General features: G+C 48.9%; 1 protein-coding gene across 1 annotated transcript; it reads left to right on the forward strand.

The window, feature by feature from the left end:
• Positions 1-9,329: 9,329 nt before the first annotated feature.
• LOC120696845 (dirigent protein 22-like) lies at positions 9,330-10,510 on the forward strand. The gene has a single exon (XM_039979860.1). It carries the CDS (start codon positions 9,595-9,597, stop codon positions 10,120-10,122), a length of 528 nt encoding a protein of 175 aa, XP_039835794.1. The 5' UTR covers positions 9,330-9,594; the 3' UTR covers positions 10,123-10,510.
• Positions 10,511-11,038: the final 528 nt, after the last annotated feature.

Raw genomic sequence — 11,038 nt, forward strand, 5'->3', positions numbered from 1 at the left:
CAGGAGCCGCCAGAGCAAGCCCAGCAGGAGGAGAGGCGTGAGAACCCGGCCCAAGGCCCAGTTCACCCTAGTACCGAGCAGCAGTCCGAAGGCAAGCCCCGGTGCATAACCCCTAATTTAAATTTATACAATGTATCTAATTAAGTGTTTATGCATTAAGTTTACAAGAATTGTTTGAAACCTTAGTTGCATGATCCCTAGGTTCCCTTGGGCCCTATACTAGTTGTGTATGTCGATAGCCTTGCCATGCTAATCAGGACTCGGTAGAAGTCGAGTAATTTTCTGTTACTCACGAGATATAGGAGGTATTTCTATTTCAGTACAGGAGCATTGAATTCAAGATGAAAGTATTGGGATGGAAGACCGGACGGGGAATGTGTAGTCCCGTCTGTGTCGGTTAAGGACCGTACCGTTGTTGACTGTGCTGATCGGGGATTGAACTGTACTAACCGCATGCCGGGAGTAGGAGGTAGTCGAAACCGGTAAGCCTAGTACTGCCTAACTTTGAAAGTACAAAACTCCTTCCCACCCCTTAGGGCAGTCGAGTGGCCGCGCAGAAATGGGATGCATATGTTTACTTTTGGTGGTCTCTCGTAGGGCTCGGCTGACTATACGCTGGTGGGGCAGTTCTGTAGTTTGAGGCGGGGAGAGGAATGGTTGTCATGTATAGTCCGACGGGGCAAATACGTGCCGTGTTGGTTAGGTCCACCTTGCAAGGTTAAATCAAATCGATTCGCCGTGTCTCGCGGATATGAGAGCCTTGATCTTTTGGTCGCATCGTAGTGAGGAAATAGAATAAAATGAGATGAACTGAAATGGTTGATGATATTCTCTAAATAATTGTTTACAAGTTGATTGTTGTAGGTAGGCAAATCTTAGATGATTAGCAAATCTATTGCTATAATATGAAGCTAAAACGTGAAAAATAAGGATCCACTTTAGTCGCTTTTCCGCAAAACCAACCACCGGCCAAAAAGCATTACATGTCTAGGTATATGGGCTAAGTATACCCATCGTCGGGTAAGTTTTGCTGAGTATTAGTTGCTCAGGATTTGTTGCCACAATTATTTCAGGCCATGCAAATGTAGATTTCTGTCCTTACTGCGCCAAGTTTATCCGCCTTGAAGCGGACGGCTGGGAGGTTGCCGGTCCAGATGCTTAGACTGACTGTCGATTGCACACCGTTGGGCAAAGTATGTGGTCTCTTACGGCAGCGTCGGGTTTTATGTTTACCTAGACCCTTGTTTACTTTACAGTTGGACTTGTAAACTAATTATGTGATTAACCCCGTTTGTAAATTATTTCTGGACTAAATTCAGGGTTGTAAAACTTAATATTTCATAGTATGTATTGTATGTATATTTTTAAGTATGTCGTGCTTGTACCATATGCGCTCATCTTCGCGTGAGACTACCGGTGTTGTTTCGATCGGGCGTGGGTTGAGAAAGAACTATCAAATTAAACCATTAAGCTAATACGTCTTATGTGTTCAAATGACGGTCATTACGCTTAATTTAGAGTTTTAATTTAGCGGTTCTGTCACAGTACCTAACTGGACAATTTACTACTAAAAAGCTTTCTCATGGTCTAACAACTCTAGTCTAAAACTGTCATTTAATCTTTCAGTTTCTGTATATTCAGATTCGAAGTCCCACAATAGCAAGAAAAGAGTAGCATCTCTGAATTTGCAGAAACTCGTTCTTTGCACACCTCTGAATTTTCAGTAAAAGCCATATTTTTGTCGAACTGTGAAGCTCTATATCTCTCGAAACTTGCATTTTCGATCCAAGTCTCCTGACTGAAATAGGCAGAGGTTTATAGAACTACAACTTTTATAGAGATGACTTGGGTTGCGTATACACGATTTCTGAGAGTTTTGGAGCTGACGAATGGTGTTTGAACGCAGCCACCTTCTCCCTCACATTTTCTCCCTCTCGTTCTTTTCCCAGGAACTGCCTGCGCTACAAATCCCGGCGATCTCCTCCATCAAAATCAAAACCCCTCGACCACCGTATCCCGCTCCTCGCCCGGGGTTTTTCCAATCCCAGGCTGCCGACCCCCATTAGTGCCGCCCTTGGACGGTTGGACGACCTCATCGCCACCGACGCACCTCCGGGCTCCTTCCCCGCCGTTCACCACCTCAAATGGATTGATTGTCAGCTCTCTAACGTCGCGTGTTCCTCCGTGGTCACTCCGGAACGCCGACTTGCCATCGTGGCCACCACGGGAACCGGAGCCCGTACGCCGCCGGCCTCCCCACCACCACGGAGGGTGTGATCCGCGGCGCGCCACGGCAGCAGGAGCAGCAGCCGGCCGGATTCCATGGAGGTCTGCCTTCCCACCTCTTTCCATGGCGTCCGTCCAGCTGCTTACGACGCCGCCATGCCATGCCATGCCATGCCACAGCGGTCGGCCCCTTCGATCGCCTCCGGCTATCGTCACGCCACACCAGGCGCATGAGCTAGCGTGGCGGCGGCTAGGCGCAACTGCGCAATACGGCGATGCTTGGCGTTGCTGCAAGCTAGGGACGGCGGCCAGAGCTCGGCGCCGCCCCGGCGCGCCGCGGAATGGCAGGACGGAGGACCTCAAGGGGTCACCCCAGGCTCCTCTCGTTCGTTCGATCCGGGTTGGGCGGCCAAGATTAGGCGCGTCGCTACAGGCGTCTTCCTTTTCAGGCACCTATTTGCTCTGTTGGGCGGCGAAAGGCTGCCAACCATGGCGCGAGCGAGACCACGCGTGTTCGGATGCAGCCGCACGCACTCGGGCCCCCGGCGAGCACTGGATGCGCGCTGCTCTATGGCGAGTTGGAATCGACGGCGCAACAGGCAAGACATCACTCAGGCACAGAACTTGCAGGCTTGGGCGCGATGACGGTGCTCCTGCTATCCATGGCGTGCCGCGCCGCCCGAGCTTGCGCCACGCACGCCATTCTTCCTTAGCTTTCTCGGTAGCTCCGCTGCAACTCTGCTGCAGCTGTGCCGGACGTGGACCGGTGGACGTGTGCCGGATGGAGACGAGGCTCTGTCTTGCTCTGCTCGGTGCTCGCCCGCTGAATGAGGACGAACGGCTGCTAGCAAGGAGCCAGACAGGGCATGGCAGAAATGGCCGGCGGTGCTCAAGCTCGACCGAGATTTCTCCCGACTGCACACTGCAAGAGGCTTTGCTGGTTGTGCAAATGCAAAATTGCACGAAGACAATTTTATTCAAACCATGGCTGCAAGTTCAGTACATGCTGCTCAGAGTTGAAGCACATACAAATTGTTCAGACATACACTTGGCATTTACTCTCTGTAACACTTCTAGTGTTAGGCCTGCAATTTAGGTGCTAATCATGAATATAGCATGTCATTATCATATCTCAGGCATGCGTAGAATTGCATTCTATAATTTTTTCTAGCACTTTTTATACTTTAGTTGTTAGTTTATCTTTGTTAATGCATTTTTGCTAGCTCGTCCAGAGTCTGGAAAACAGCCTGAACCCACCCATGGACACTAGTTTCTCTTCAAACTTTGCTCATAAACTCTACAAAATTTCTTACCGGAACTTATACTCCTACGTTCCAACTTGACATCCACAGCAAGTTTGACCATAATATACAGCATATTAGCCATTGAAATCCATCGCAAATTTTGCAAAAAGTCATTCTTCACATCTCTGAATTTCAGCAAAAGGCATATTTTTGCCCAAATTTGGAGCTCTATAGCTTTCAAAATATGCGTTTTTTATCCAAGTATCCTTGCTGAAACATGTAGAGGCTTTATTGGGCTATAACTTTAGTATAGATCAGTTGGGTAGGTTATACACGATTCCTGAGAGTTTTGGCTGGTCAAGTGCTGTCGTTTTGGAGCTGACGAATGCTGTCTGAATCGACTGGTTCTGATCCTGAAGAACCGAATGATTAACTTAGTACCCCTCCCAGATTCAGCTTAGCTTGCTCCTTGACTGGAGTTTCTGATGCAAGATAATTCGTGATGGAACGGTGTTGGATCTCCTGCAGTAGTGTTGGACTATTCTTGTTCTGTCTCCTGCAGTGGCGGCGGGCTACTCTCTAGGCGACGAACAGGAGCTCTAAAGCTCGGCGGAAGAAGACAGCCAGGGAGAAGACCTGAACGAACTCTTCCTTGGCTCGCCGAGCCAAGCAGAGCCCTCGGCCGGTGGCGCTCCATTTTCGGCGACGCGCCGCAGCAGCAGGAGCAGCAGCCAGCCGGATTCCATGGCGGTCTGCCCACCTCTTTCCATGGTGTCTGTCCAGCTGCTTAAGACGCCGCCATGCCATGCCAGTTGCCAGCGCCCAGCAGTCCTGCTGTCGCGCGCCCAGCACACCACCGCGGTCGGCCCCCTGGATCGCACCCTGGGCTGAGGCGTCGTCACCAGGATCCTGTCCGTCGCAGGACTTGCGGCGGCGGCCGCCCGAAGACGGCGACATGGCGGGCGGCACGCACCTCTCGAAGCTTGCCGGCCGCCGGGGCGCGTTTCCCCAGACCAGCAGACGCTCGGATCGCGAGAGCTAATTCTCTAGTCTTGAACGATGAACCGGCGAGGTTTCCGGGGTCCTCGATGGCCGGCGGGCCCTCGCCGACGAGCCCGAGCAACGCCGCGTTGCGCTCACGCCGTCCCGAGCCTGCCTGAAGAGGACGACCGAGTCATTGACTCAGTCCACGACCGATCGGGAACGCTCGTGTTTGATCCGACGGTTCTCAGGGACCCCAGGGGTGGACGGTATTTGCAATACCGTCCACCCCCTGGATGTTGCTTCGCTCACCGTCCGCCCCGGAACGTCCGCCTCCGCTGCACGCCGGAGCGCCGCGGCGCCCCAAGACCGCCCCCTTCCGTCCAGATCCCCCTCCCCCTACCATGACCGCGTGACGACATCGGCTCGGATCTCACTGGCCATGGCCACGGGCAACAGGCAAGGAGCGGAACAGAGTTCATGGCTGCCGGCGTTCAGCAGCAGCGCCCTGGGTCGCCGCAAATGACAGAGGCGGCCGCGGCAGGCGCTCAGTGGCGCTGTGAGTTATCCCTTCCTGGACGACTTGGACACCCTGCACGACGCGCCGACGCCTTCTGCCAGCACCTCTGAAAGTCCGCATCCTGTTGCGAAGGGGGCAGGTGCAGTCTATATTCACAGTATCAGTGTGCTGCTATTCAGGGCCTAGAACACCGTCTGATTTAACACTTTTGGTTGGGTTCTTCCTGCTCTCTGGAAAACAATGTTGCAACAGTTCGAGTAGTAGAAGAGATCCTGGTTGTGAAATGCCTGGCTTATGAGCTGAAGAACCTGTTGGGAAGAGCAGAGCAGGACGACAATGCAAGAAGAGCGTCATGCCTGCGCCAACGATTCAAGGATGGTGGCTGTCCAGTCAAGCGGCCGACGCCGACCACCATTAGTGCCGCCCTTGGACCTCATCGCTGCCGACTCACCTCCAGCTTCCTTCCACGCCCTCCGCCCCCTAAAATGGATTGATTTTGAGCTCCTATTGATCGTAGGCTCTATAATGTCACACGTGCCTCCCTGGTCACTCCGGAACGCCGACTTGCCGTCGTGGCCGGCATGGGCGTCGGAGCCCGTACGCCGCCGGCCTTCCCAGTGCCCACGGAGGGTGTATGAATGTGCCGGTGGTAGATGCAAGACGGAGAGGCTCCTCGGATCTCATGAGAAAGGGGCTGGAAGCTAGGAACGGCCAGAGTTGGGCTGCGCTCCGGCGCGCCGCGGCATGGCAGGACCCCAAGGGTGGACGGTATTTCAAATACCGTCCACCCATAGGCTCCTCTGATCCGTCCGATCGGGGATCGGCGGCCAAGATTAGGGGCGTACCAACAGCCTGAACCCACCCATTGACACTAGTTTCTCTTCAAACTTTGCTCATAAACTCTACAAAATTTCTTACCGGAACTTATACTCCTACGTTCCAACTTGACATTCACATCAAGTTTGACCATAATATACAACATATTGGCCCTTGAAATCCAGCCCAAATTTTGCAAAACGTCATTCTTCACATCTCTGAATTTTCAGCAAAAGGCATATTTTTGCCCAAATTTGGAGCTCTATAGCTTTAAAAATATGCGTTTTTATCCAAGTATCCTTGCTAAAACATGTAGAGGCTTTATTGCGCTATAAATTTAGTATAGATCAGTTTGGGTAGGTTATACACGATTCCTGAGAGTTTTGGCTGGTCAAATGCTGTCGTTTTGGAGCTGACGAATGCTGTCTGAATCGACTCCTCTGATCCTGAAGAACCGAATGAATAACTTAGTACCCCTCGCAGATTCAGCTTAGCTTGCTCCTTGACTGGAGTTTCTGATGCAAGATAATTCGTGATGGAACGGTGTTGGCTTTTCGAGGGCGAGATTACAGCATCTGGTTTAGCTGACTGTTGTTACTTGCTAGTTGTTACTGCTGCTACGGCTATCTTCTTCTGAAGTCTGAACCGAGGAAGCATCTTGCCCTCCTGAGTCCTGATGGCAGCATTAGCACATTGCTTGTTCAAGAATTCAAGCGCTGTTATGCGGTGCATGCTAAAGCTGAATCATTTCAGTGCAGCACCGATCTTGGTAGTTGATATGTTGAGTTAATCGATCGCTGAATGACCTGTGATTTCTTCTGCAGTAAGCTGCAGAATGCTGAATGGCCTTGATCATCACCATACTCGTCCCCTTTCAGGCCTGGGCCCTGACTGGAGCTAACGCTGTTTGTTCCTTACCTTGGAGCTGCAAATCAAGCCCTCAATCTCTGAATTACATAAAAAATTAATATATACTTGTCAATAGCTGGGTCAACAACCCGGCCGGCTCTATCAGGAGACCATCATCACTGACACAGAAACGAGGTTCATTCAGATTCAGATAGGGTCAATTTGATCACATAGGCCATATGCGGCCCATTAAGCAGATAAGCCTGTTTTCTCACGCGACGATGGGCCTCTAGTGTTTCTTTCTTAGAGCGACGTCCCGCACTAAGGTCTTGTTTGGGAGGGCTACTCACGCAGCAGGGCTTCTCATATGCGGAGCTGGAGCCATGGAGCTATTTTTGTGACTCCAACATACATGGCAAAAAAACGGCTTCAACTCCTCTACCACGGCAGCAGAAGCGGCTCCCACCATCCTGGCCGTTTGGTGGAGCTCCAGCTCCGAGGCTGATGTGGCGTGGGCGGGAGCCGGAGCCAAAGCTCCACCAAATAGGCCCTAATAACATTCGTGTAGCATAAAGATATTGGGCTTAGTATGGCTATCGCTAATGCTTATGGACCCATGACATTGTGCTACTGTCAGCTGTTAAGTGAAACGAGGAAGAGACGTGCCTTTTCGTGCACGATGTGCAGAAGAATTTCGTTCCAGCCCATTTTCCTTCCCTTCTTTCGCGTCCACGAATGCCACCTTAACCTTTTGGTGGTTTCCTCTCTTTCCAAGTGGAAGTGAAAGTGATCTGACCTCTGATGTCAAAAGGCTAGCTAGGTTAAAGTTTCAGAGGATCTGTGTGCATGATTTCAGTTCGAACTCACATGCATGCAGAAACTTTCAACTGCGATTTGATCTCCAAACCCCCGTCAACCATCATTATATTGATGGAACTTGAAGACACAAGGACATTTGGGTGGGCGAATCCTGTGGGAACCCGTGGATCACTTAGGTCTAGTTTACATGCAAATTCAAAATTTCAAATCACATCAAATGTGTGCGACACATGCATAAAGTATTAAATCTAGATGAAATAAAAAATTAATTATATAATTTGATTGTAAAGTAAGAGACGAATCTAATGAGCTTAATTAGGCCATAACTAGTCTATCAACCCGTGCTCCCGCACGGACTAGTTAGAGATATCTAATAATTATCTATCTCACGCTCAGTTTAACCAATTAAATATTATAATCCAATACTGCAAAGATACATATTTATTATTATATAATTGTAATAAATGTGATAGATTTAGTTACTAATAATTTTCTCATTTTGCATCACACCTCCATATATGTTTGATATGTGTTTAATTGAACACTTTATTTGAGCTATGTGAACAACATGAAAATTGGTATTCTTATCTCTTCTCTTGTACATGAATATATGGTGACAAACACCTTATGGTTAGTATATATGTTTATATAAATAATAATATAAATAATGTATTAATAATGATAGGAATAGTAATTTAGAATTTTATATTGATGCGCTTTAATATTTTATTATAATAATATAATTTTGTTTCAGATTTGGGGTTGATTTTAACTTTTATTATCTTATCATTGGATAATATATATGAAAATTTAGGGGTTATTTGATATTATTTTATAATGACATAAGTGGGTAATTTATATGAAGATTAGGGGGTTACTTTAGTTTATTTTTTATAATGGTAGAGGTGGGTAATTTAGATACATGTTTAGGGGGTTATTTTAGTCTATTTTTATAATGGCAAAGGTGGGTAATTTATTAAAAAATATAGCAGATCCAATGGCTATTATGATTAGAGTTGTTGAATTGATGGCCATATGTTTTTAATTTTTGTGAGAATTTGTAGGATTTCTCTATTTTTTTAAACTGTCCACCTAGGATTCTAGGTGGCTTCACATGGAGGCTTCAAAAGGAACCTCCAATTAGTAATAGTAAAATTATACAGTAATTTGCTACAGTAAATATATGCTAATGATGAATTAATTAGTCTTAATAAATTTGCCTCGTAATATACAGATGAATTCTGTAATTAGTTTTGTGATTAGTTTATATTGTGCTAATGTCTAATCATATCGCCGGAGGTCAGTATAGCTAGCTATAGAAATGCATCGCGTTCGTTCTCAACTTGTTATAAGAGAGCTAAAGCAGGAAACAAAAAAAAATAAAAGTAGTATGCCTATATCTAATAATGCTGATGCATCCATGACGTTGTGCTATTGTCCCGCTAGAGTACTATTGTGCTAATTTGACGGCTGCTGATGCAGCATGGTCGTCTTCGGTCTAGCTAGTGCGGGGTGTTGACTGAATAATAATATATACTAGTATAATTCATCTCTGCCTTTTCGTGCACGATGGGCAGCAGAATTTCGTTCCAGTCCCTTTTGGCCTTTTCCTTACCTCCTTTCGCATCCACCAATGCACCTGACTTTTGGTGCTTTCCTCTCCTTCCAAGCGGGCGTGATCTCTGACCGATGTCAAAAATGAAGCTAGGTTAAAGCTGCAGAGAGGATTCTGTGTGCATGATTTCAGTTCAAACTCACATGCATGCAGAGATTTTGAACTGCAATTTGATCTCCAAACCCCCATCAACCCTGTGGGAACCCGTGGATCACTTGGCCTTTTAGAAGAACAGAATCCCTATTGATGTTAGTGGCCCCTTCCAGGTACCTGCCTTGTCTGAATGGCAAGACTAGTACCCTGTCCCTTGGTGGTGTACCCTTGGCCATGATGGCATCTCACCAAATATTTCAGCGAAAGCAACCACCCTAACACGCCATGCATGCACATAAATTCTCTGCCCACCTAAACTGTCAACTTCCAAAAGCTTCTCCTGCACCTGGCACACTCGTGCATAAATACGAGCTAACGCCATCAGCACACAACCACACCAAGGCAGAACACGTACGTAGCCACCGCTCGCCATGGCCGCCGCGCTCCTCCTGCTCATGCCAATAATCCTTGCCGCCGTAGTACCAGCGGCATCGGCGGCGGGCGGTGAGAAGAGCACGCACATCAAGCTGTACTGGCACGACGTGGTGAGCGGGCCGAGCCCGACGGCGGTGCCGGTGGCGCGCGCGGCGGCGACCAACACCTCCAAGACGGGCTTCGGCGCGGTGGTGGTCATCGACGACCCGCTCACCCAGGGCCCCGACCGCAAGTCCTCCAGGCCCCTGGGCCGCGCGCAGGGCACCTACATCGCCGCCGGCAAGGACGCGGTGTCCCTGGCCATGAACATGAACTTCGTGTTCCAGGCCGGCCGGTACAACGGCAGCACCGTCGCCATCGTGGGCCGGAACGCGGTGTTCGACGCCGTGAGGGAGATGGCCATCGTCGGCGGCACCGGCGCGTTCAGGATGGCGCGAGGGTACGCGCAGGCGCGGACGCACACCCTCGATCTCAAGACCGGCGACGCCACCGTCGAGTACAACCTCTACATCAAGCACTACTGATGGAGTATCGGCTGGCTTTGATTGTAAGCGATTATATACGAGCATGCATGAATTCTTGGTCAAGAATAAAACTAGACTAATAATAGCTTTGTGCTTTTGGTGAAAAAAAATGGTGTACAATGCGTAAGTGGGCATGCTAACACACCATCAGACAAAGCTAGTGTGAACATGTGTGTTCATACCCATCCGCCATCATCGTATCACACGATTTACTATACAAAAGCTTTCCCTAGAAGAAGTTACTGTAGCAAGGGTGGTTTTTCCCTGTGGCCTAATAAGTGGTAGCTCATCTGGTAAATTAAAGGCTCCCGAGAGATGGAGATGTATCGATGTTTAGTACTCCGTCTCTGCTCCTATATATGATGATGCCAAGTGTTAATTTTGTCCAGTACTCCGTCTCTGCGCGCAATGCAAGTCTAGTCAACAAATTAAAGCACCATCTTTGTTGGAAGCAGTGGACCAGTGGATTGGAAGTGCCAAAGCGAGGACGGGCACGCATGGCCAGCCAGTCCAAGTGCGACATTGGGTTGACTGCCTCCCTGCCGTTCCTGCACGATAGATCAGAGGTCGCCACGATCGACTTCCAGGCAGCAATTTTTCCAACGCGTTTCGCCTTGTGGCATGCGGTCGTCCCCCGTCGATGCTTGAACTGGGGGCGTTTGGTGTGGCTCCCACTTCAACCTGCTAATGGTCTAGAAACTGGACCGAAACCACCCCACCCCAAATAAATAATTATCTTTTCATGGAACCACACCAATCCACTTCGCTGGATGAACGAACCGAACCAAGCCAAAAACTGCGCATGCATTAACCTTGATTGAAACCAAACCGCTTTCTCAAAGTGGTTTTACCAATCCGTATCCGTCGCAGTGAGCAAGGCTACACTACAGCCCTACTAGCATGTTACGCTGGGCTG

The sequence above is a fragment of the Panicum virgatum genome, chromosome 3K, assembly GCF_016808335.1.
Source record: "Panicum virgatum strain AP13 chromosome 3K, P.virgatum_v5, whole genome shotgun sequence".
NCBI classification, from domain to species: Eukaryota; Viridiplantae; Streptophyta; class Magnoliopsida; order Poales; family Poaceae; genus Panicum; species Panicum virgatum.

Bases quoted from the DNA above. Each gene is read 5' to 3' on its own strand.
- LOC120696845 (XM_039979860.1), top strand. From the start codon at position 9,595: ATGGCCGCCGCGCTCCTCCTGCTCATGCCAATAATCCTTGCCGCCGTA.